The following is a 27,758-nucleotide window of genomic DNA, read 5'->3' on the forward strand; positions in this document are numbered from 1 at the left end:
CCCATAAATGTATTGTAACTTAATTTCATAGATGAAATTAATTTCAACTCTGATTTTGCTTATTTTACAGTAAGTTAGGTATTCAACATTTTTATTTTCAAATTAGACAGTTATTTTTAGATATGTCACATCAAAAGGTCCTCAAACAGATGCACTCTTCAAAGTTTTATTACTTTACAACATTTTTCAGTGTTTAAAGACAAATTGCTAGATATCCACCAACATGCAAAACTATTAAGCCTGTAGCTATGTTGTACATTCCCTCATTTACCACATTTAAATGAGAAATGAAAATAAACCAGTAATATAAAGCAGTAGAGTAAGGAAATAATATCTGGTAAAAAGTAAACTATTAAAATCACAAATTCAAAACTCAAATTACATTCTTGATTGTAAGCTGAGTGACTGGCTCAGGCACTGGAACAGGTTGCCCAGGGAGGTGGTGCAATCGCCATCCCTGGAGATAAGTTTAAGAGGCATCAGGATCTGTGCTGGGTGATGTGGTTTAGTGATCCAGGGGTACAGTGGTAGTGCTGGGTTGATGGTTGGACTTAAATGATCTTAAAGGTCTCTTCCAACCTTGATGCTTCTGTGACTGCACCTCTGCACAGCTTAAACCAAAATCCCCAACAGGTGTTTGTGAAGTTTGTGGTCACTTGGCTTTTCTATTTTACTATGAAACCAGACCCAAATACTTCACAGAAAGCCCACTTTCAAGACAGAATATTTTTGGATTTTTTTCTAATGGGATCAGGAGGGGAAAAGAACAGCTGAATACTGAGGACTAACCTCAGTAGAACTAAATCAAGTTATTTCAGTGTAGAATAGAGATGACACAACTCACACAGTTAAGAAGGAACCTTGGGTTGTCTCAAGAATCAGCTCTTAATGAATAATTTCTAAGGAAATATGTGACTCTGAAGAAGAGTCAGATTCTTTGACACAATGAGACAGTTATTAGTCAAGACATAAAACCTGGGGAGGAAAATAAAGTTATCCACAATCTTTATTCTGTCTTCCCTTTAAGAGACAGGAGCACAATCACTTCAATGGTCACCTAATTCTTTCTGAAAGCAGAGGAAAAGCTTTTTTTCCCCATATAAAGAACTGAACAGCCAAAGCTCAATCACTCTGAGCTAAAGAGTACTCTTTCCTAAAAGAAGCAAAATGTACACGCTACACATTTCATTGTGGTTTTTTTTCTACTTTTAGCACTCTTTTCCACTTATTCCACAAGACTCTGTTAGATGGTCATCTAGAGACAAAGGTTTTCATTATAAGCGAAGTGTCAGTAACAAGACAATTTTTTTGTCCTGGAGTATGATTTTTTAATCAGTGGAGAACATAATTATTACAACAGCCACAAGATGGCGTTCTTACCTTTTGAGGCTGCTGCTGCTGCTGCTCCAAAAGCTGTTGTCTGAGGTGTTCTAAATTTTGTTGCTGTAGCTGTTCAGCTAGTTGGTGAAAAAGTGAGTTGTTCACAGATTCTGGTACTAAAGGCCTAAAATGAAATAATTTAAATAAATTTTTAAAAACCCAACACTACAGTTTTTCTCTTGGTTTAAACAGTTAATAAATAGATCTTCACAACTGAGTTTCAAGTTTAAAATGTAAAATAATGAGGACAATGTAACTAGTTCCACCTTCTATTATCATCATTATCACATTAACTCTATAACTAACAAAGCAAAGAATGTGCTAACTTTAAGATAAAGTCATGAAAAGTTCTGTCACAGAGACTTACAATAAAATGTATATGTTTAATTTAGTAAACTGTCTTTCCCCTTTCTACTGTTTCAGTGTACTTATGTTCTGAATAAACATTTTCCTTATTTAATCCTGATGTTCAACTAGTGTCAGGCAAATTTTAGCATTTTCCATAAGAAACATAGCTTGGTCTTACAGCTGGGAAGTGGGAGTTTCCTTTTTAGGCTCTTCATTCTGTTCAGATTCTTCCCCAAAGTCAAACCTGTCCATCAGCTTCTAGGAGAAAGCAAAATAAACATTACTGAATATTTCTTATATGTCCCTTTATGCATGTTTACTTTTCAAAAGAAAAATTCTCTTACTTTTCAACTTAAGAGAAAAAAAAAAAAGTTTGGCAAATAACCTGAATAGAAAATTAAATGTCATATTGCTCTTGCTACCAAACTCTTGAACGCATGAAATATAAAATTTTGTCCCTGGCTTTACTGAGCTCTGCTTCTACAAATACAACCACATGTTCTTTCCATAGTAACTAACAGCTACTTTGGAGTAAAGCTTAAATAAAGATTAATTTCATGTAACGGTACCTTTAATTAGAAGAAATTACTACAAAGAGGCCAACTATTCGATCTTTTGGCAATCAGCAAACTGCTCTGCTCATATCAACAGAAGACCTACACAGCTTGATTACTTCACAAAGAATTACTGTATTTTCACACACATCATTTAGACAACCTGAATTCCTTGAAATACACTGCTCTTTGAAAATAACTTTTCAAACAATCTGCAAAAAAATCAAAGCAAACAGTTACCATGTAAGAGGAAAAAGCCTTCTGAGGAATATAAAGAAAGGTATCTCACAGAGAAAAATGTGGATAAACTTCCCGTTTTATCCACAAAGATGTCTACACTGGAGTTCTGTTGAACTAAAAAAGTTTGTCTATTAATTTTAAAAAGCCTAGAACTAGCATTTTAGTAAGGTTTACCTTCTTGAAGACAAAACTAAGGAACATGCATGAAGAAATAGCACAAATGTTATCTGTCAGCAAGATTGCCTTTTTTTCAGCAATTATTAATTGATATAGCTGTGCTATTAAAGCCATGTCCCTGGAAGTTTTCTGAAAAGCAGAGCTAATACAATACTACAAACCACCATGACTTCTTCTCAAACCTTAATCTCAGAAGAAAAAAACAATAGGATGAGAACATAGGACAGTTAGTTTGAAATACCAAGGCAAAAACCGGCTTCAGCAACAAGCCATGATGATCCCATAGACCATTTTCTTTCTCAAGATGCTCTACTCACTCTCAAGTAATGGAGTCCAGCAAGAAGAGCAGAGCATAAGCTAACTTGAAGACTGATCAATCAGGAGTTTTTAAAACTACTTTTCCCAATGTAATAATCTAGTGTTTATGAAAGTAGGACTGAATATGCCTCTGAGAAAACACAGCAGAAACACAGACCATCAAGCTTATGTGAGATGGGATGCTAAAATCCAGAACAACTTTCACCATATATATCTAATTCGTTTAAAACAAAGTGACTGCCTTGTTTGTATAGTTGGAATATTTTCCAGTGAAGCACTTACAAAATGCTGCTGCTCTAAAAAAAAAAATGCATTTTAGAAAAACAATCAGTCTTGAACTTAAAATATTATTAATCATCATGTATCTTCCATCATGACAAAGTAAAAAGGAAAAAACCAGAATATGTACTATTTATACATCTGAGAAAAGAAATAAATGGAAAGTAGTCAATAGTTCATGATATGCAAAAGAAGCATTTAGATTAACTGAGGCCAGAGAAAACCAAAGAACTTCCAGCCAAAACACGTAAACGTGCACCATGACTTTTGCTTGCGTTTGTTTTAAGTAACATATTGAAAGGAAAAATCTGAACTGAAAAACCTTAATTTTTACATGGTTTGTAAACGAATACTCTCTAAAATAAAGTAATGGTAATTAAACCAAATTAAATATTGGATCCAAGTTTAATGTACCACACACACGTGGTACAAAACTTAATGAATGTTACTTTAATTAGCTAAGAGGAAAGTATATTCAGAAAAAGCTATAAAAATTATTAAAGACATGGGAAAAGGTTCTTGTTCAAAAAGAAACAAAATTCTTCTTAAGAATCAGGATATTCTCTTTGGAAATTAAAATAAAAGGAACAGCACAAATGCATAGGAAATGTTGATCAAAAATCTTTCTTTCCCATAACGCAAGGATATGGTTATGCAGCAAGTTCAGAAAACAGGCACTTCTGATGTTGCCAAAAGAATTTTTCACACAACACATAATAATGTGCACAACTTATTACCACGAGATGCTATAGACTAAAGAGCTTAAAAACAAAGGACTGAAAGGACTGCCAAATGTATTAAAAATAGGGATTTTTTTTAAAAAGATGGATACTTCCGCAGTCATCAGAACTATCCTCCTGTGCTATTTATACCTGTTATCCAATTCACCAACCTTATATCACAGAATGAAAACTATGCTTCACAATTTCCTCTGGATTTAAATATTTACTCTTTATTTATCATAAAAGCTGCTTTTTTATGGCTGTATATAAGCATCTCATCAGAATGTGAATTCTTTCAATTTGCTTCAGTTAAGCTGTCCAGTATTCAAGATAGCCGGATGTACAAGTATACCTATTCATGTAAATGCTGGAATTGAAGTCTGAGGAATAATACCACATTCTTAATTACTTTTTATATGGCAGTCCCTCTTAACTGATGCATTAAATTCCCTGGGATTATACCCTACTTGATGGTTACAGCTGTTATATAGGATGAGTACAGGCCATTTTCTTCCTGACTTATTTTTACAGCTGCATTACTTTCATTAGCAATGACAACTCTTAAACATAAGATAAATTGTCCTAAATCTTTAAACTGAGTACTTGTCAGTCCAAGTGGCTAATTTCCTGAAAAGGAGACTATCTGAGTTAAGAAAAAAAAAGGTTTTTTGCTTTTCCAACTTCCTTATTCTTACTATTTATTCACTCCAGGACAATCCTACCAAGATTACCTGTAGGTTTATCTTGCAAACTGTTTCTTCCAAAGATAATACAACCAGGTTCATTTATTTATTAATCTTTGAGTAGAATTTCTTCTTTTTTTATTTTGCTGGTATTATACTACTATGACTGTAATTGCCTCCATGGTTAATTGCTACCTGGCATTCAATTATATTGGTTTTCTTAAATTCCAGCATTCTGGTTTTGCGGTTTGCTTGTAGTTTGTTTTGGGGTTTTGTTGTTGTTTTTGAGTTTTTTGCAACACAAAGTTTCTTTACCTACAGGTTTGCTTTGTTTGGGTTTGTTTTACGTTCTGACATCCTTCAAAAAGTGTCGCAGGACTAGTCTTAACTACAGTCATGGACTTATCTATTCACTTACATCACTCTGTGGCTAAGAAGTTTTCCTGGCATTTAATTTACAATGTTAGAAAATTACAAATCCAATCACTTTACTCTTCTCAGAAAACACTGTATATTAATTTCTGCATATTACCCTTTTATTACCTTGTAAGAAACAATTCTCACTGCTGTGTGAGGAAGGCTGAGGAAAAGTATGTAGCAACAGTTTAATTTTGCTAAATCAAATCCATTACCATATTCGATGACTCTTATGGGTCCCTTTCAACTCCAGATATTCTGTGAAGTGTATTTAGCCCTAAACTCATATAAAAATATTTTAATTTACACCACTCTGTCTAGACATGTTTTGTATTTTTAAAATAGAGTTTTATAACTTTATAGTATATTAATGTATTTTTAAAATCCCTAAAGTCAAACAATAAAATCCAAAAGAACTTTTCACTTACGTATATTTTATTAATAAATACTTCTTCAAATTTCTACTATTCTACTTCTACCTTATTAAAAGAGACACTCTGATCCAGTGGATTAAGTGTGTTAGCAGCAGCAGCTGCAGCTGTAAGTTGTGCTGTGAGGGCCTGTAACTGGACGACAAGACCAGCATCCAGGGCTTGAAGTAGCGATGGCTGAGGTTTCTGCTGCTGTATCTGCAGTGTCTGTATCAACTGCTGAAGCTAAAAGAGAAAAGATAACAAACACACTGAACAAGATTTTTTTTTTTAAGCAGAGAAAGAAACAACAGACTTTTCCCCTTCCAATTAGTAAAACAAACCTCAGGAATGCAGTAGCATCTAACCTATGGCCATTATTTAGTCTAATTTGTTTTCTTTTACAGCAAATTTTTTCCCACTTACTGGCTAATTTGTTTTCTGGGGTTGATAAGACATGCAGATGCGTCTTCCTCCTAACTTGCTCTGAGAGGTTGCATGATGACCAGTCACCACTCAGGATTTCCTGCTTTCTAGGGTTCCCCCTCTTCTGTTTCTCCAGTTTGATTCCTTCTGACCTGAAAAATATCTGTTAGCCTACTCCAGCTTCCTAAGGGCCCACCTATATTAGGAAACTCTGTACGTTGTAACGACATTTGTATAGAAAAAATAACTGCACTGTGGCAAGCTCCACTTTAAGCTGATGTAACCTGCCTACAGGAAGAACTTGCACTGGTATCTCTGAATTAGTCACAAGTGAAATCTCATGCTGAAACTCAGATCTGGGCTCATAGGATGCAATTTCCTTGCTATGTTAACAAAACATAAAAAGCAAATGTACAATCCAATTACCTAGTGTATCTTCATTTTCTTACTACAAATTCCTATCTGTATCCAATCTTTTGGAGAAGCTATCCCAATGAAGAAATAAAGGCTTTTTCATGTGCAGATCAATTTATCTGTTGAATAGGGATGCTTCCATAAAAACGTACACATTTACCTTAAGAAAAAAATACAAACTCTATGGAAAAAAGCACTCCTAAAGCACTGTGGAACTACAGGAAGCAGTCCTTTGATGTTCCGTGCGGTAAATCCCTGAAGCCTTATCTTAAGTTATTTGTGGAAAAAAGGTTGAACAAATCCAGCTAGTTCAAACTATGCTGACATTAGTCCCTGATTACCCTTACATTCATATTGCAACTCCTTATAGGGTTCTCCACTGAACTCTTGCAGGGTTCAATCCCTCCCTTCTTACTAGGCCTCACTAGAAACTGCATAAACTGATTAGGTTGAACTTCTTTTCCATAATGCATCAAAAATATGTGACCCTCTTTCAAGGTTGTTTTAGAGTTACCTTCTGATAATGTGAAGCAATTCTTCCTATTCTTTTAAAAACAGTTGTACAGATCCCTTATACAGCAGAGCCTCTGAAAATGCTTCAATTGTTGTTCTACCTCAGCAAGAGCTTTCATTGATTACTGCAATAGGCAAAGCTGAAGAGTTCCCCCTCCCATCTTGGCTGATCCACATGAGATGAGCAAATACAGCTGGTTCACCTTGTGCATTGCTCCAAGTACAAAGGAATCAAACTGAAGAAGGAGAAATGGAAGCCCTAGAGTGGAAAAATCCTGGGTGGTCACCATTCTTGCTGTTTTCACATTCTCGTTGGTCACATCTTTCTTAGTCTGCCCTCTCCTATGTCTAGACTCTCAATTTACCTGCATGCATCCTCACCCATAAAACACAATAGTAAGATTAAATGAAAGTCTTTGAAGCTGGGGAGCAGGGGGAGGCTGTGGCAGACAGAGTGTCTTAGAGAATAGGAAGAAAAGAGATGGGCAGGATGGAAGCAAATGTCATAGTTCCTCTACTAATCCTAGACATCTTCATGTACATATTTACTGTGTACCCAGTCTGTCTCCACATTTCTGCTTAAGACTACTTTAAGATAAATATCCAAATGTTATTTCTTTGTGATCTGCTGTCTCTAAAACCCTAATTCCCTTCTCATCTTCATTTTTTTATCTTGCTTCATAGTCTTCTCTTTTTTATGAATATTCTCTAGGGTATAATCTTTAAAATTACCTTACTGACTTTCCATGTATTTCCCATTCTCATTTCACATCCCTTCCTTGTTTACGAGCTATTCCACTATATTTCCTCCACATTTCACAGATTATCCCAAAAACTCATTTTGCTCTGCTTTTCAATGACTCATCAATTTCTTTCAGTGCAATCAGGTGAAAATACTCCCTCCACTTGACTTATGAACAACTGACTTATGAACAATTACAGACAACTCTGCTTAGCTGAATACTATAAAATATGTCCACTAAGTTGTTATTGTCAGCACCAGTTCACTGGTGACTGCTTCTCCTTCGTATGCATGGGATTTTTGTTTGGTAACCCAGCAGGTAAAACAACCCATTCCTCAGTCCACATAAAAATCATAATGGCCAAGTTATGCGAGTACCATAGCTCTAGCATTGTGTGTGCTAAACTTATATAACTGTGGGTTAAGAGGACAAGCAGTCCTTGTGATGCTGGACATCAAGACAATTTTTTGGAGTCGAGCATTTAAAACCTGAGAAACACAGTAAATTCCAAGACCTTATCTTCGAATGCTGCAAAACAAAAACTGTTTTGCAGTTAAAAAAAATGTTTAGCTGATAGAAAGATAAAAAAAATGAATCAACAAAGCATACATTTCCTGAATGAATTAATTTCCATTATATAATTTTGTACAACGGTTAGCTCTTCTTGGAGCATTCAGCAGTTAATATCCTTTAACTTACATTCCATTTTATACCTATATCCATGAAATCTTAATGTTGCTCTTGATTTAGCCATCTGCAATACTATATAGACAAGTATGTATTACAGACCATCTTAGCAAAAGTCATCTTCTGCGATACTTTTAAGGAACAAACAGGGTTGGTACCAAAGGTAACAAAAAGTTTTAGTTGACCAGGAACTTTTTTGTGATGAACAACCTCACGGTATAGTTCACATGAATACTGGACGTAAAACTAAGAGATACTCCTGAAAGCATTTCTTAAGTGTACTTTAAAGACACAAGGTATCACAGAGTCTATAGTGTAACTGTCTACAAAACAGTTACCTGTTGGCCTTGAGGACTCTGTAAAATTTGTGCAACTGCGGCAAGGGTATCTGTGTTAGCAATCTGAGATACCCAAGGATCAGGTAAACTCTGCGCCACGTTGGCTGGAGTAACTGGAGTCACAGGTGTTCCTAAAAAAAAAGAAAATCCAGTATGTCAAAATATTTTTACATACAGACTTAAAAATAGTGTTAGAGAAGAGAAACATCAATTGAAACTATTTTTCTCACACACATATAGAGCTCACGAAAATAACACAACTCACATCAACATTCCTCGAGTAGCAGAATTAGTCTGTGTTAGTGTAGTTCACAGCTCTTTCCACTACTGACCTATTGGGACTACTAACAAAAACACCGATGAAGGCCAAATAAAAATGTTTCACACACTATTCCAGAATGTTTAGTGGAAATTTTATATACCAAAAGGTAATTGTTAGCAACCTACTTGTCTGCTAGTCCGAATCTTACTGGATTCACACTTTAACCACAGGGGGAGCCTTAAGGATTCTACTAAAAATTTCAACCTGCAACAGCTGGATGGATTCATGAGGATTGCTCATTTTATTCTTTTTTTCTCTCAAGAGAAACACTGAGACAAAATCAGCAATCTGATAATTAGTTTCATGCCGTAATGCAGAAGAATCCTCCATCCCTGCAAATACTTTTGCACTTCTAGCTCAAAAGTAGAGATATGCTGATGAATGCTAAATATGACTAGATTACTGTTTTAAAAGTCAATTTGCATCAGAATTTAAGGAAACATTACAGTAGTCCTACGATTTCAACAATTTAATGTAGTCAAACTAATCAAAATAAAAAATACTGAGCTACAAGATGTGGCAAGGCAATCCAAGAGTTGAAACTTTCACATATTTACTTTCCCCATGAAAACTACGCTGGATTTGTCCACATCACTGCTTTTCAGCATGGGATCAGCAAAAGGTGGGTTACAAAGCAGGTCAAGAGCAGGTGCCAAAACTCAATTCCTATATGGACAATTTCCCGTACATCCCAACTTTGAACGAAAAAATCTCCACAAAGTGAAAAAGTTGAAAATCCATTTCCCTGCCATCTACATACATAAGTAAGAAAGGTGCTTGGAGCACAAAATGATCCAAGTCTGCATTTATAATAATGTTTCCCCATTTCCCTGATTTCGATGGTGGCTGTAGCAGACTTCTTTCTAGCATTCATTTGATTTATCTAAAGGAAATCAGTGAGATAATTCAGCACATTAACAGCCAACATACCAAAGCTGACAGAAGTGTTTTGATTCAAAGTATGACTTCAATCTGTTTTTGTTTACCTGGTGTATTGTTGCTCATAGCAGCTGTAGTGCTGGGCAAGACAGGGGTCACAACTGGAGGAGGAATTCCTGCTGCCATATCCAAGAGAGGCTGAATAATTTCACTCTTGAACACATTATTCTTCTGCCACAAATTTAGCACTCTGACAATTTTACTCTAAAATGAAGAAAAGATAACAAGAGACCTGAATCATGTTTATCTTTTGTCTTGTTATAGATTCTGGAATTCTTAACTGGCAATGTCAGCCTGTCTAGATCGAAGCACCTTTAGGTTTGCAAACAGTAAGAACTGTAAGAACACTTAGACTGGGTCACACCAAAGATGTCTCAACTACGAACCGGAGGCTGACCCTAGGCAACTGTGAAGACCCAGTACACACATAGTGACAACATTCTCTCAACCGGAAATGAAATCTCTTAAACGAAAACAATGGTATCTGGCTCTTTTGTACCTTTACTCTTGTTAGTCGATATGGAAGGAAAATGATTTTAAGAAAGCATTTTAAAGCATTACAAATAATTAAAATAGTGAATTATTAGTATCCTAAATTTTTATAGTTAACATATATGAATGCAATTCTGATCTACCTGTGAACCCAAATCATTTATATCCACTGAAAAATGGGCATATACTAGTAAGATTGCTAAATATTTTTATTAGAAAAGCAGACTAATATTTTGCAAGGTCCCTTGATGAAGTGAGGAATTTAAAAGTTCAAACTGGAACACAATTTCTTGCCTGCTGAAAATACACAGTAACAGTTAAAAATGTGGATCATGGGGAAGGAAAAAAATAAATCAAAATTAAGACTTCATACAATTCCACTAGCTATAACTCATTGTTCAGCTTGGATTTCTATTTCTTTCTATTACTATAACAATAGATGCATTCTATTGCATCATAAACAGATCACTGTTTTGATCTGCTTACAAATGATCTCTTTTTTAAGTTTCACTCCTATCAAAGGTAAGATTTTGCTTTATTTTGAGGGGAAATAAAGTCAGATGTATTATAAAGAGCAGAAAATTCTTCATAGGATCTGGTGTTTGCTGTCACAAAGATGGTTTAATTACCTGAGTTCCATAAAACAGGAACATAGAGTACTTAACCACAGTGTTTGAACCAAAGAAGAAAGTCTGTTTGCCCCAAACTCCAGGAGGATACCTAACTGTAATAGAGAAGTGCTGACTTTTCACTACATGGAAGATGTAACTTATATTTCCCTTAAACAAATCTCTGAAGGCTTCCACTCAGTATTACCATATGTGAGCCTTCCTTCTTTGAAAGTTTGTTTTATAAGCAGACCTTGACAAGTCCATCAGAGGCTCTAACTTACATCTTCTATCCAGAACAGAAGTATAAAAATCTTTCTGTGCCTCCATATCTATCTCCCCCTTGCACTTTCTCTGGGCCAGACAAAGGAATCAGTGGGGTGGTTTTGTTGCTACTTTAAATAAAATATTACTGCACTTCTGCTTCATTTAAAACCAAATTCCCCATTTGCTCAAGAGAGCTGTTGTGTTTCTCCATTATGCCTTTTAATCAGATTAAACATCAAAATCACCAGGTGTATATATATATACACCAGGTATAAACGTCAATATAAACCAGGTATATATCTTGGTCTCTGACAGCACATTTTGCTGGGCAACATATAGGGTAACTGCTTTCTCAGGAGAAAGACCTTCCTATAATACTGAATCCACATGTAGCACAGCAGCAAGACTTCAGATTGCAAAACACATTTTCCCTTAACTGAGGTGAAAAATATCCTACAAATCAACTTGGCAGGACTTTTGTGGACCGTAAACAGACCATGTTTTACTATCTCTCTTCACATTAAACACCTCTAATACAATACATTAATTGTCATGCATTGAAATATCACAGGATACGTGGTGCTATTTCTTACCCTACAATAAATTTACTATATATTTTTTAAAACCAGACACAAACTGAGAACTTGTTCCAATCTCTCCTTCTTCAATAAGTCAGGCTATTTCTGTACTAGCATATCTCCAAAAGTAGCGAGCTAAATGATTATACAAAACATACTAATACTGTTCAAGAAAGACAACTAAATGAATAAAAATATAAGTTAACTGTCATGCCTATAAATACATAAAACACCGTGAAATTGAAGCAGCATGAATTAATCACACAGATAACCTAAAACTAGACTAGGAAAATGCCATTCAATTTAAATAACCTTTTCAGTAACACCTCAGAACTCAGCTGCAGAAGACAGACATCCTTAGCAGAGCTTTTTCAGTCAAGTGAAATTTGCAGATCCCAACACATTTTCCTGCAGAGGTCCTAACTACTCTAGAAAGGCAAGAATACTAAGACACCACAATGGTTGAATTTTCCTTATCACCTTGCACGGATACCTTGGGTTTTCAGATCTTTTTTTGAAAAATACAGCATGAATTCATGCAACTATTCAAAAAATAACCTTTCTCTTCCTGTAGCATCCTGCCTCACTTTCGACTTCACTTAATGACTCTATTACACAAATTTCTGTGAAGACAATGCCCTCAGCAGTCCCCATCTTTTTGCAGTTATTCAGTAAGAAGAAACACTAGTTAGTGTAAGATGAGTGACGAATATGAAGTAAGTTAAACTGCCTGCACTGTGCCACCCCTAGCCAATCTTTTAGGAACAGAGTTTGGTAGCTATCTTGACTACTGTGATCGGGAACAGCTGAATTATTGGGTCAAACTATTCAAGTTACACCTTATTTAGTTGTTGGTCGATCACAGAATCAAAGGAAAGATCACCTTTCCAAAAGTCTAATTAATCTCACTGGACGTGTCTCCCCCAATTCCTACACTCAGATAAGCAAAATTAAGAAACACATTTACATGTGCATGTCTCTAATTAGGTCCCCTCCAGCAAGCAGAAATTAAGATCAAAATCTTTATAGGTAACACACTAAGGATTGTTCTAATTAGAAAAATCTGTAAGTGGTTTACCTTGTCATCACCAGGACACCGGTACAAGTTCTGGAAAGTGCTGATGATGTTATTGCTGAATCTTGGAGCAAATACATCCTTTTCTTGTCCAAACTGATGCCGGGACTGTCTCACAATGGAGTCAATGACATACAGACCAGGCACCTTGTATTCTGGTTTGCACTATAAAGAATGATAATGTAAAATAAATATATGTGAAAAATAACAGAACCCATTAATGGTAGAGTAAATACAAACAATCCTCTCTAATTTTTAAATTTCTAATTATTACTAAAATGTTCTCTACTTAATAAATTGTCCTGGAAAATGAAACTCTCAAAAATATCTAATCTTTAATGTTCAAATTATCACATCGATATGCAGATATGTAAATGGTGTAAAATCAATTTCCTACCACTGAAAAATTTAACTTTTTAAAATCTAGCTATTAAAAAGTTGAACACACAAACCACACACCCTTTTTAAATATAACTCAATAGACCAGTGAGTTAAGTGTCACAAAATGAAGAATGTCATGTGCATTATTTCAACTGAAGTTTCAGTAACCTCATGAGATTAATTCTGAAGAAAGAAAATATTGGAGCTGTAAAGAATCAACAGTAAAATAATTGGCACTGACATCACTCTGGACAGGTCTATGGCAGATCTGAATGGAAAATTCAGTCTTGTTGAGCTTTAACTTGAAGTGACCGCTTTCAAAAAAATAATGCCATTATCTTCCAAACACACAATTTAAGTCCTTACATATCAAATCGGCTTTCATCTGTTCATCTCTCATTCTACTTAAGTAAGAAATTATTATTTAAAAAATTGCTAGTAAGTTCCACGTTTCACTAAATTGTTCATGAAATACTGAAAAAACCCTCATCAAGACTACCGAAGAGAATCATCTAATCCAGAGTGATCATTAACAAGGTAATCAATAAGAACATATATTTGCCTTCTCTAACCACCAATGACTAGTGCAGAACCCCCTCACTGAGTAGTACTGGACACTGAAGGCAAATGTGTAAAGATAACTCATACTCTTAGTAGCTCATGGAATGGTCACAAAAAACTAGTCCTGTTCCTGACAAAGTGCCATTCTTTCATTCAGAGGATAAAACTTCCCTCATGCCTTTGAATACTGAATTGCCAATCAGAGCCACCACAACTAAAAAGCAGTATCTGGAATTCAGACAATTCTGAACTAATTTTAGAATGTGAAACTGCAAAGTGCTCCTGATCAGAGATGGATAAGATGTATACCTGCTCTCCCCCTTATGTGTTCATCTGTAGCATTAAACAGGGATCAGAGGATATTGATCCCTTTTCTCAGAGGTGGAAGAAGTCAGAGGCAATGCCACAAAAGACAAGTGCTTGACAAAAAAGCAGCAGTGTTGGTATACTACTAGTCTTTACTATTGCCTTGAAACATATATATGACACCTTTTCCACACAGGACTGATGCACTAGTACCTAAGTAATTCACTCATGAATGGTTCTGAGACAGTTAAAAACACCAGGCTGAAGCAGAAACCTGTTTACACTGTCCAGCCACTGCCCAAGGGCACTGCAGAATTAACTGGGAACCAAGGAATAAAAGTTAATGAGGAAGACAGGTTATTGACACACAGTAATCTAGACTGCTTTATAAAAAGGATAACAGAAGGAAAATTGCATCCAACGTTGCAGCACTAACAGCCTAACTTCTCTAGTTTGTTTGTCAAAACAAAAAGGCAATTTGATAATAATTTACACCTATTTACAAAAAGAGAACAAATTCAGTACCAAATGACCAACTGAACAACCAGGTACAATGCAGACAAGCAGGGAAGGCTCACAAATTGGAATCCATGTATTTCCAACTGGAAACAAAATGCAGTTTTACCCAAGAATAATTAACTGCTACAAGAAAAGAAAGTGCTATATAAAATTCTCTGTTATTCAGAACCTTTACATTAATACTACGATCTTCCCAAAAAGTAATTCTAGTCTAGCCATATAAATATTTTTTTATTTTAATTTACTAGCAGGAACCACCAACTGAAAGGCTACATCTTCTGCTATAAAAAAGGATGAGGGTAAACAGTCATCTTCCCTTCAGCTTTAAAATCAATGGAAAAACCTGGCAGAAAATCAAAAGCAACTGTCACCAGCCAAACCACTATCAATTGTTTTGCTTGTTTGCTGTTCACATGGGCTACACTGACAGACTCTTTTAACATTAAATGAATACATACAGTAGTCTTAAAACAGTACTCACAGTGATTCAGATCAAAGAATGAACTGAGAACAAAGTAATTGTCTTTCTGCATCGTAGGTTAGGATCAGCTGCTGATCACTAGCAGAACCAGAATGTGACTAAAACCAGAAATAAACTAGTATGTGCTAGAAATATTAATCCATATGGATATCTAAAACCCAACTGTGTCCAATACTTTCTAATCCAAAATGAGGACATTTTCTTTGTTAACACAAAACAGCCATGACTGACTCACCTTTTGAATGAATTTCTCAACACTCTGTACAACATGCTTGTAGAACTGAAAAATAAAACAGTACTTCAACAGAGGAGAAAATATGAAGATGCATTACTTGTTATTTGAAGATGCAATTACTTGTTCAAGAATATTGATATCTTGATGGCAAAATCAGAAGAGGAATCTTTGGATTATTAAACAGCAATCCAATACCTATAGCTGAGTATGCAGTCTTCCTTAGAACAACATATAAAAGAGTTAATATCACTTTTTCTTGCCTTCTGAACATTTTTTACACTGGATTTTTTGAATGATATGCCTTTATTTAGTGAGAACTAGGAGAATAATATAATTGTTCCTTCAAAAACATATGGTTATTTCACTGTACATGACTGAAGATGTTAGCTTAATGTTACTAAACATATCATTTCTCTGCATTTCATTTATTTTCCAAATGTTCACTTTAATAACCTAAAAATAGGACTGTAGGAGGACTGTAACATATACTGAGTACTTTTTCTTTAAGTTGGCTTGTGATTTGTGCAAGTTTTTTTAAAATCTCACATATAATCACAACGGCTCTAGATCATCTCAATAACCACTCTACACAATTAAACGTTGTTATTGAAATGGTAAGAGCGGAAGCAGGATTTCCGAGCTGAGTTCATGGTAAAATATTTTGGTATAATTTAAATGCTTAATTAATAGAACCATCTACTATCATTTACTACTTGTTTATGTTCAGTACAAATTTTTAGCATTTTCATTATAATGCAACACCCAGGCTTTAACTTACATAGACATATTTAAAAGAAACCCGTGAATTTCACTCTTCTGACATCAAATTGCTCTCTCCCAATTACACAAAACACCAATATGGATTTCATTATCTGAAAATTTATCTCCATTCTCAGCAAAGGAACGCAGATAGGAAGAGCAAAAGTTCAGTCTTTTTTCTTTTATATTAACCTCTTTTTCACTTCTCCAGCTTTCATTGAGTTTCCATTTGTTTTAACACTTAACACTAGTGCCATGTTTCTTTCCTTTATCATTTTTCAGTGACATTTTCTGCTGCTCCATTGCTGTTTGGCAACTACCTTTTGTGGTAGGAATAATCTTTAATGAGTGTACTAATGCTAAAATTTAAAAACTATTTGTACCCAAGCAACAAGAAAACTGAAATCTGTGAACAATATCCATGAAAAGGTTATGCTAGGAATTTAGAAAAAATGAACAGCTGTATTGATCCAAAGGCATGCATATATTACAGGGGGGTGGGGAGAGGAGAGGCAAGGGTGAATTGTAGTTTTCTATTTATTCATCTGTTCCCAGGCATGTCAGTGTTTCCTTTTTAAACTGAAGAAAAAGCCCTGTCTTTCAGATCTGATAAAGAGTCAAGTTGGTATAATTCTTTCTCACATATGACAACCAGCAAATGAAAGTCACACCACAAATTAAGCCTTCTGTTGCACTCGTGAAAATCCCCTCGCTATCACATTTGATCATAACTTGGAAATTGTACACACAACAAGGGTGGAGGAAAAGCTTTGAAGGAAATTCTTTACACTGTTCAAAAGAAATTATTTGGACATATATGAGAAACATAAAAGAGGTCAAAAGATTTCTTACCTTTATAGCCTTGATTGCTGCCTTGGTGATCTGTGTCATTTTAGCTTTAGAAATGGGTGGCTTATAATCATTTAGCGAGTACAACTGCCAACAAAAAAAAGAAAAAGAGTTACCATAAATACATTCTGAAGTTGCAAGCAGTATAATTATGCATTATTTTTCCACAAGAAAATATCATTTTTAAATTTAATTGGATTTTATTTATTACACAAGAAAGGACATTTCCATTTAAGAAAGAATAATAAAGCTCAATACAATAAAATATAAGATCCAAAAAGCCTAAAAGAGAGAAGGTTTTTCTTTGCAATGGTTCCTATATGTACCTAGCTTTACTAGCACTAAATACTGCAGGCATTGCAGGGTGAAGTTACAACACAGAAACAGGGTAGCTTTCTAGGGAGAAGACATTAATATACTTGAGTACCTTTATGGAAGCATAACAGAAGTTTAACTCAGTATATTCATCATCATATACCTGCTGAATCAAATCTTTTTATTTTCCGTTAGGAAAAAAAAAAAATCAAGCTCAGTAAGAATGAGAATGTAGCAATTTTGCCACTTCAAACAAATTGAAAAAAGTATAGACTACATTCCCTGCATTAACTCAGAAAAGTAATGTATCAGAAATATTACAAACGCTTAAGCAAAAATCAAGCTGGGTTCTCAATTTTAAACACAGCTTCATGACTTCATTAATGACTGCAGGTAGTGGAGTTCTGAAACACTGTTCTCCCCGGACTACTAACTCTGTTTTTACTAGTACATACATCTCCTAGCAGAAGCAATCCAGAATGACAGGTATTCATCAGAAATTTGCTACATAGTGAAACTTTACGTGAACTAAATTCATAGCTATGACTAATAGGTGGTAATTGGAAACAACTCCTTCCTGCACACTGAATCCGGACTCCCTCATCCAAGGCTATTTACTTGCTTTGAAAACCTCCAATTATTCACAATATATAATTTTGAACAAAATGCCACTCTTTTCTCCTTCAGCCCTAGGTGCTAGCAGAGAAAAGACTGACTAGTATTTGCTACTTTCATACATAAAAAGACCAGATATAAAACACCAAAACAGACTTATAGGATAAGGATATTCTTGACTTATATTGTATTTTTGTTTACAACACACATTTAGAAGCATGTTCAGAAGTTCGTTAGAACGTTTAGAAGTTCAAAAATAGAGTCCTGATAATAGGAATGACCATCCATAAAGAATTTTTATATTTTCTTACTAAAAACAGGAAGAATTAGAGTTCTTCCATAAAATGGTTATTGAAACAGAAACAAAGCCAAAAGATCCCTCTCCTCTCCTACTACACAGCCTGAAAATGGAATATATTGAATCACATTAATATCCACACAGATAGTAACAATATTTTTAACCTCCTAGTATTTGCTCAATTTGTGGCAAACTGCTAGATCAGAAAATGTAGTTCGGAATCTTTTACACTGAATAAAATAAAATGTAACAGTAAACAGGATCAATCAGAGAAAAGGATTAGACAATCTTAAATATAGGTCACACTCCCCCAGTTGGGTATTATAATTTATCACTCTGAAGATAACAAGTAGATATTCTTCCATCATATTTGAATTTCCAAGAGAGAAGGATTTCTTCTCTCTGCAAACACGAGATGCTTTTTTTCCTATCCTTTCCTGTCAAAACCAGTTTTAACTAAAACCTCCTAGAGCTGCCAAAAGACAAACTGAAAAAAAAATTGGTTTGTCCAAGCATGTGTCTGTCTTCTCAGACTGAAAGGATTTCCATTAAAACTGTGAAATTATAACCAGTTCACAGCTAGACATCTACTTTTAAAACAACTGTTACTACTTTTCACTAATGCTAATTGCTGTTGCAAAATTTTCTGATTTACTTATGTGCTGCTTATACAACAAAAAGCAATATACTTCTACAATGCAGACATGTAAGTGCTCTTCATCACCAACTGTGGAAAGGGAAAAAAAGAGGCAGAAAATCAAATTCTCCAATCAGCTTCTTCTCTGTTTTATACTCATAACTCACTGTTCAGCTTCCAGTTACTCACAGGTGACTACCAGACTGTGGGTCACTCATCCTGGCTACTGTTTGGCCGAATGATGTGCAACTACAGAAACATTTTGCTTACATTCTGTCTCTTAGCAGAATCAGTTTGGGTATTCCCTCAGCACTCTCAAAGCCCAAAACACTAGTTAGTAAAAACAATTCACAGGTATGTGAGCAAACACGAAATGAGTCTGGATTCCAGAAGCCACCTTGCCAATCTGAAAACAGTCCCAGGAAAGATCAGCACAGTAGTTCCTTCACCTATGACATACACAGCTATCAGGAGGCAGAACCATTGACTAACACAGATGTACTGGGATCACACTTTTGGACACTGAGCCATTAACTGCAACTCTTCAGATGCTGACATCCAGCCAGCTCCACATCCACCAACAGCCCATGCATCAAACCCATTTTCTCTACTGCTAGGCTGACTAGAGAAGCAAGACTTGGTTGCCTCTCTAGTAATGAAAATTTCAATTTTTCATCTAGCGTAGATCATTTTTTTAAGACACTGGGCATTTGAAAAATAAGGACTTAAAGATACATATATTATTTTTAAAACCTATGCTTATATTCTAGCTCATTTTTCCTGTATGTCCTTTTGTACAGATGTTTAGCTAAAACAGTTTGCTCTCATTATTTCTTGATCTTAATTTTGTAAGGTTTTCATGCTCATTGGGCAGAAGACAACTGCTTGCCCTCACATAGAAGAAGCCTTTAAACAAACCAGGAAAAAAGGCAACACAGCTAAAAAGTAAAGTCAGGGAAACTATCTGAAGTAAAATGATACACTTGAGAAAATCAGTCGTAGTGTTCAAAGGGGATGGGGAGAAGTTCTTTTTGGCTGGTAATGTACATATAAAAGACAATGCAATCAAGTCTGAGAAATAAACAGAATTCAGAATAGAGAAGGAATAGCAGATCCATTAAAGTGCTTCTCCAGGACAACCAGCACATACAGAAGGATTCATAAGTGATAAAGAACCCTCCCCTTCTCTTTTTAGATCTACACACTAAGGAAAAATCTCAGAGTCTTCCTGCAGCAGAATTCTCTTCTAGTGTGTTTACAAGAAGGTAAACAACAAGCTCACGACGTAAAAAATAATGAAGTACTAGAACAGAACTCAAGAATAAAGGACTTAGTAGCTGTGATTCATTAATTTTCATTTAAAACAGTCTCAATTTGTAGCTCTAAGAGACAGGAAAAGCAACATGAATTTCTGACTAGGGTTCAAGATGAAAATTAGTAAAAAATGGATCAGTTCGGTTAAATGTTTGTACCAGAAAAAAATTGTATAAATTACTCAAAATAAAAGAGTTAGTGAGCACACAGAAAATTCCATGCAGCTGTTGTAAGGAAAAGTCACATCTCAGTATACTGTCCTTCTCTGAAAGACTCAATGAGCACACTGAGAAATCACTGATATAAGACCACCTGGACTACCAAAACACATTTACCAAAGATTTCTCACAAAAGGCTCCAAAGAAACTAAGCTGTCCTAAACAGGCCCTTGCACGACCCAACCAATAACTCCTTAAATACAGCCAGCAAACAATTTAATGTGTGGTAAAGAGAATTCACAACAGAGCCCCACTTGAGCCTGTGCTGCCACCTATATTCCGGTTAAGACAAAGTCAGACTATCAAAAGCTGCAGAGGAACATCGGTGACACTCCTCAGTAATAAAAAGGCAGACAAATTAAGCACCAATTAGCGGACATGAAGTAGTGGATGCTGACTTTGAAGCTGGCTATTGGCATTCAGGACAGGGTTCTGCTGATACATGAGGCATTCTGTTGAACATATCAACCCAAGAGTAAGCCAGAAAACTCTCAGTAGTAAATGCAGCAAACGGACTTCTAGAATCACATTATTTAGGTGACTGTACTAACCTGCAGGGCACTCTCAGCCTCTCACTACTTCCGGAATTCCTGGCCTCACCCTCTAATCTCCAAAGCTGGCATGAAATCATTAGGGATAATCAAAATTATGGAAAAGCTTTAAAGTGAAGAACAAAGACGGTTTGGACTCCTCAGTCTGCAAACAGGATTACTAAGGAGACGGCACATGTCATTACAATCTGAGTCGTGAAGATTAACTGGAAAGGATGGGACTGGAGGAGCACACCACATGAGATGAGTAGGGAGTGAGCAAGAGACAGGCTGGTGGATGTGGCTTCAGACTGTCCAGTGTGGTTGTCCTCAGCCTGGAAGGGCAGCTCTGGTGTGCCTCAGAGGGAACTGACTCACCCCTGAACTGTTATCACCAACTTACTAACTCTGTACCCTGATACCATAATGAAACACACCCACTCTTTTAAAACACAGTCAGCTATCTGTATGTTCATGTAAAATGTAGCTCTTCATTTGAAAGACCTTATTCAAATGAAGCTTAAGCTTTATCACATCGGGCAGCTGTATTTTTTCCACAGCAGAAATACAGTTCATTTTAGAGGGTCGAAAGTGAAACACTGTAATCTTTAAGTGGCAGATAAAAACCAGGAAAAATTTCAGAGGTTTTGAAGCACGCTAGTCCCATTTACAATGCAACCTGGAAGAACAAAGCAAGGGAGCAGACATAGAAACCCTTATGAAAACTTAAAAAACCCTGTGCTTTAGCGCTGAGTTACCATAGGATTCTGTGATTATAAAGAAAATTTGCCATTCATTAGCTATTTACCTACTTTTCTGGATAAACATCAACTCATATGAAACACTTGCTCAAAAGGACAAAAACTGGTCAGTATTTCTTTAAATGTCTGATTATTATCGAAAGGTAATTGACCACCAACTAAACCTATTTTTTCCAGTTATCTTCCTAAGTTCCCTGTTGGAAGGATTTGCACAGCGGCAGTAGTTTGCACCATTTCTTTCGTGAAAAATCAGTAAGTACAGAAACTTCCTGTTGAAATCTGAGACACTGCTGTGTAAAGCAGTACAGTTTGTGGAGGCTCTTTTTAAAAGGTACACTAAGAATTTCTCCCCAAACACTACACAGCTATCACCAGTTGATGATATACATATTTGGATTACATATCAAAATTTAATTTAAAAACCACCTTATACACTGATGGACCAATTTATTTTTCCTATTCATTTAGTAACTGATTTCGCACCAGAAAAAAGAATATGCTAATCTAAATAAAATCAAAATTTACCTCCTATCTATCCTAGTATCTAAGGGGGAGAAACGGTCTCCTGATATTTGCCTGGAAAAGAGCACTAATGCAGAGAGAGCTGTGTATTCACCCAAGAATCATTCTGACACAAGAGCTCTCCTGAGCAGTCACCACAACACAAATAAAACATTTGGGAGAATGCTTCAGGAAGACAGAGTGACTTGGAATAAACTGAAAAGTTAAACCCTAATTAAAAAAAAAAAAAAAAAAAAACTGTAAATATCCATTAAAAAAATATACAAAGCTTTGTTTTGTACTGTCCATTCTTGAATTATGGCACATTACTCTGAAAAGTAAAGGTGAGACATTATCACACAAGGATAAGGAAGGAACAAAGACTAAACTTCTAGAGAATGGGGGCGTGGGGAGGGCAGCGGGCAATGAGGCAAGTGTAACACAATTAGTGACAAGTCACAAGGAGCGTGACTGTACTGGTAAGGGAAACCATTTCCAAACTGTTAGCTCAGGTTTTCAAAAAACAAGTGTTAAATAATTAAATTAGAAAGAGCATTAATGCATGATTCCCGTGCGACCTTTTGAGATTAGTTTTATTTTCCTGTGTGAGAAAAAGCATAGCCAAAGTAAAGAAAATACTTTCAAGTTACTGTAAAAAGTACCAGTGTTTTTTTCAAGTCAGCACACTTAATAGTAGCATACATTTGATTTCAATGTCAATGAACAGTTTATTCTAGAAATCTGTGGGCAAGACTCTCTACTGCCTATCTCAAGTATTCTAGATAACTGAACATGCTCAACTCCAAACATATTGCCAATGATATGGGAAACTACAAAATACAAATTAACATTAATCTTCTCAACCCACTTATAGCTAAAGAAAACACAGATCGAATTTACAGTGAATTTGTGTGTGGGGAAGTTGTTTAACTACTTTCCTGTATGAGGATTCCATCCAGTCATGTGCTACACACACTGGCATTTTAATAATTAGGTGTGGGACAATCAGTAAACCTTTGATAGAAGTGTGCATGTTTGATTAAACGCTGAATATAAATCACAGGAAAACCTTAAAGGGAAGGCCAGAATCTGAATGGCACTTCAGGGACAAAATGAATCCACAAAGATACAGTTACTACAAATCCTAATCTGTCTCAATCAAAGCAATTCCCAGAGCCATGATCTTGCAAAGTAAGAATCAGATGCTGGCCAAATGTCCAAGTAAAACATGTAACAGCTTAATACCATATAGCATTGAAAGTCTTAAACATGATCAAAGTAGTAGTGTTAACAGTTGATTCTCAGACTGTCTTTAAACCTGTTTTGTTACTGTCTGAATTGTAAAAATAAATGTTGCAATAAGTTCGTATGCTAACTCAACTGTACAGAAATGTAACAGCAAGACACAGAGGGTCAAACTTGTATCAGATCTCCAATACTCCCAGTAATTCCTCCTCATGTCTCTTTAGTAGGGTGTATAACACCTACTCAATCCACCTTGAAGTCACACCTAAAAAGGTGAAGTCCCCTATTCAACTGTACTTCACTCTTCCATCTCAGCCCCCTGTCACAGCAAAACAGTCCGTAGCATGACTTACTGAGACAGGAAAGTGAAAAACACAGTGTAGGAGCTTATACTGTTAACCAAGTCTACTGCTTAACAGAAATGTAGTGCTGGAAAATTCTCAGTGGAGGACCTGAGACACAGAGGCTCAGGTATGCTTGTTGATCCTGACTCATGGCCATTACCTGGGAATGGTGGAAGACCTTCTCACTATACAGATATTAAATACCCCACATTCCTCTTCCATATCCTCCAAAATGTCCTGAAATTGCATATATAGCCCCCTTTTTATTTACCTTCCACATCCAAAGCCTCACCAAAGTCTTGCTTGGTTCTTCTCAAACTTCACCCAGCCCTAGTCAGCTTAGCTATTTCAAGTGTATGGAACAGCAGGAAGACTGACAACAGAGATTTGGCAACTGTTCCAAAGCTCCCTGTCTAGTCATATCTCTGAGCTGAGACACAGCAGTCACTCCTACTTGGACAGCACCAAAAAGGGATGGTTACTATCAGGACCACTTTTTTTCTGTTCCTTTCTACCTTCTCGTAATAATTTACATTCACCTTTTCATTTTTTTAATTCTTGTTTGCTTGGTTGTTGGTTTTGGAGGGAGGTTTGTTGGGGTTTTTTTCCTCTCCTTACTGCTCCTCCTTCTCTTTGTGCTAGGGCATGGTAGAAAAATGTGTTACTTACTGATGAATGCTACTAATTTAGAGAAAACTAACAAAAACAGCATTTGATAGATGATGTTTATGAAAGGTAACATACAGTTGCCCTTTTAGACATACATCCTTTGAATACTATTTTAGCTACCTGCAACCTATAGCTCAGTGATTCCTGAGACAGCAGCAACTGATCTTTTTCATAAAAACCTCTGAATTCCCACCATATAGGGAATTCATGTAAATCTTTAGCATATCCAACATCTTTCAGTAAAAGTGCATAGTTTAATCAAAATCGGTGCAAAGAAGAAACCCAGTTCTGCCAACACAGCCTTATGAGGTACAAACCAGACCGCACAAGGAATAAGACAAAATGGTCTCTATTTCTTTCCTAATAATTTCCAAGACTCTTAATTCCTGTTATGATTACTGAACTTCGAACAGACATTTCCATTTCAATTGCAAGGTTTTACCAATTAAGAAATTGTATCATTTCAATGCCTATCACTGTGTACCTAAAGCCAGGGTTGCCCTTTTCATACTCTCTCCCCTACCTGCACTACCACATTTAACTTTATGAAACTGTAAGCTGTCATCTCATAGTCAGTACAGCAATGCCCCTTTGCAATCCTTCACAGCCAGCCCTTCAGCACTAAGGCCCTGAATAACTTAATACTGCCAACAAACTTCTTTACCTCATTCTATCGCTCTTTCACAGCATTGACAAATAAACTGAAATGCATGGACTCTCAGAACAAACCCATATAACATTCCGTCATGAAAAAGAGAACAATTTACTTCTGCACATGAACTTTTCCCCTGTCACTCCTTTTAGCAGACATCTATCAATTAAGGAGGCACTCTCCATAGCAATTCAATTTCTTTTCAAACTTTTGGGAACTGATCTTCTCAGTTACTTTTTGGAAATCCAAGTAAAAACACCTGGTTCTTCCCTGTCCACGCGCTTCTAATTTTCTCAAAGAACTCTCATACACACATTATTACATGACATTATTGTCTCACATAAAAGTCACAGCAATTCTTCCTTATTTTAACATATTCAGCTGTTTTAAACAAATTCAAATTCCTCATCACCTTCAATTGAGGTATCTTGTACGTTCTTACGTTGGGGAAAAAAACAAAAGAAGCTCTAAGACTCAGTTTTTAATACTATATCCTAAAACAAGCATTTCTTACAAACCTCCTTCAGAATTAACTGCTTCACGTGCAACAAGCTACACGGATTTATTACATAAATGTACATTTATGTAACATACCAAAGAAAAGACAAGGCTAGCAAATAAAGCCAATTATATTCACAATTCTGTATTTTCCTGTATCTGATTTAAAAAATAATGATTTGTACATCAAAAAGTAATAATACTGATAAGAAACTGCACAAAATGCAATATTCCAGTGTACACAAAAGTTAACAGTATTGTTAATACTCTTTTTCCCCAATATAATTTTAAGTAAGTACTATTTCCAAACTTTGGGGAAAAAATACGGGTTTGCTCAAAGATTTAATAAGCTATAAAAATCATACACTGGGATTGGGGGAAAATGCAAAGATCAGGTTGATGCTATATGTAACGCAGTGAATTTCTGACCTGTATTTTTTTTCTCAATTCTGTTAAGAAAAGTGGTCTTCAAGAGAGGGCTTACTGAAAGTCAAGGAATTTATCAGCATATTTCACATTTTCATCATTCAGTAATGCAAACAACAGCTTTATCATTACAACAGTAATTCAAAAAGTACCTAAAGTTAAATCCATTGTAAATGCCTGCAAAAAGCAAACTCTATTGCAAATAGCTGTAATGTACAAGGCAGTACACTACATGATGCTAAGCTACAGTCTAAAGCTTCTCAAGTGAAGAGCAGGCACCATGCACATGAATTTACATCCTCTGAGGATGGTCAGCTGCTTACAAAGCAAGTTATGACACATCTCCATGGAAGGCAATGGCTCACTACACTTCCACAAAGCACAGCACTTAATTTCAAGATCTTTCAGCATTCTCATTCAACAGGCAGAAGAGTCAGACAGCTGTTCCCCTACCAAAATTCTTAATAAAAAACATAACAAAATAGCAACTTTATTAAAATATAGTTTCATAAGTAATATGTCTTTTTTCACACCTCTGCCAAATCTTATAAACACAAGAGAAGAAAGGCTAGGAAATAATTTTTCATATAATTTTGCCACTAGAAGGCTTGAAAGCTACGAAAAACTCGTCTCATGTGATCCAAAGGAACAGATATTTACATAAACAAATATCTGTAACACTGAAACAGCAGCTAAGGGAATAAACATCTTGATACTGATACTCCAGGACTCAGCCAATCTCTTAAGTATGAGATTTTGACCAGCACTGGGAATATTAGTTACACATCTCTCTACTGAAATATTTTTAAAGCTTTCTCTGTATGCTATCAGGACACAACACTAAAAAGACATCAAATAATGATATCACACTAATGAGACATATATAACAGCAAGTATCTACAATCTCAGTGCAAAAAATATGAAATAAATACTTAGTCAAGCCAAATACACATTAGCTTAACAAATTAGGTTAATTTCTTTCGTATTTCAACAGCATTAAAATAAATCAAATCCAACCGTATATACAGAAATAATCACTGAATTGCTTACCAAATATTAATATCACCACACTGCAAAGAACAAGGAAAGAGTACTGTTAGTTATTGCTTTAAAAAAGGACACTATCAACAAATTTCTATAATTTTACATTTTACATGCTCTCCTGAAATTTCATCTCTAGGAAAATTTATTTAAATTACATTACATACTCCCATCTCTCAGTGAGTAGGATTTTTCCTTGATGCTGACTAGGACTCACTTGTGAGAACTGTTATTTAAACCCAGTCAGCACCTTGTTGTTCTTTGTGTTGCACAGAACTGTTAAAGTATATATGCACGTAGGATGACTAAGAATGGTAGATGCTCCATTCAGCATATTTCAATTTGAAGGGAAAAAAAAAAGAAAAGTTCTTTTCTTCCAGTAACCAACCAAGACAATATAAGTCGCCAAAATTCAACATTAAAAAAATGTAGAATGAGAAGGTTACAAACCAACAGTAACTACCTTAATATAACTGTTCTCAACCACTTTAAGGGCATGACATGGTTTTAATGAACAAATATAAAATAATAGTCAATATGCTTGATACCCAAGTGCATGTGTTCCTTTTAACTGTTGTATTTCATTGATTCATTAAAAAAAATTGAAAAGTAACCAAGAACACTCACATGAAAAGCTCAGCTCCTGCAGGTCAGTTGCATTTTACACCAATGT

At 35.6% G+C, this 27,758-nt stretch overlaps 1 protein-coding gene across 4 annotated transcripts in view; it reads right to left on the reverse strand.

Moving 5' to 3' along the window:
* The window catches only part of SCAF8 (SR-related CTD associated factor 8), an 86,983-nt gene that overhangs the window by 50,058 nt on the left and 9,167 nt on the right, over nucleotides 1-27,758 (reverse strand). For 2 of the 4 annotated variants that reach the window (XM_017822039.1, XM_017822038.1), the window contains exons 2-9: nucleotides 17,025-17,108; nucleotides 15,414-15,458; nucleotides 12,934-13,095; nucleotides 9,958-10,114; nucleotides 8,650-8,780; nucleotides 5,598-5,774; nucleotides 1,907-1,986; nucleotides 1,381-1,504 (exon numbers count right to left, since the gene is read on the reverse strand). In XM_017822039.1, the coding sequence (XP_017677528.1) occupies nucleotides 1,381-1,504; nucleotides 1,907-1,986; nucleotides 5,598-5,774; nucleotides 8,650-8,780; nucleotides 9,958-10,114; nucleotides 12,934-13,095; nucleotides 15,414-15,458; nucleotides 17,025-17,108 (960 nt within the window). Of the gene's footprint in view, nucleotides 1-1,380; nucleotides 1,505-1,906; nucleotides 1,987-5,597; nucleotides 5,775-5,954; nucleotides 6,084-8,649; nucleotides 8,781-9,957; nucleotides 10,115-12,933; nucleotides 13,096-15,413; nucleotides 15,459-17,024; nucleotides 17,109-27,758 lie in introns of those variants that run through there. The other 2 variants (XM_017822040.1, XM_017822041.1) reach the window with 2 other exon arrangements.

This window comes from Lepidothrix coronata, unplaced genomic scaffold, assembly GCF_001604755.1.
Source record: "Lepidothrix coronata isolate B3197 unplaced genomic scaffold, Lepidothrix_coronata-1.0 Scaffold94, whole genome shotgun sequence".
Lineage (NCBI taxonomy): Eukaryota > Metazoa > Chordata > Aves > Passeriformes > Pipridae > Lepidothrix > Lepidothrix coronata.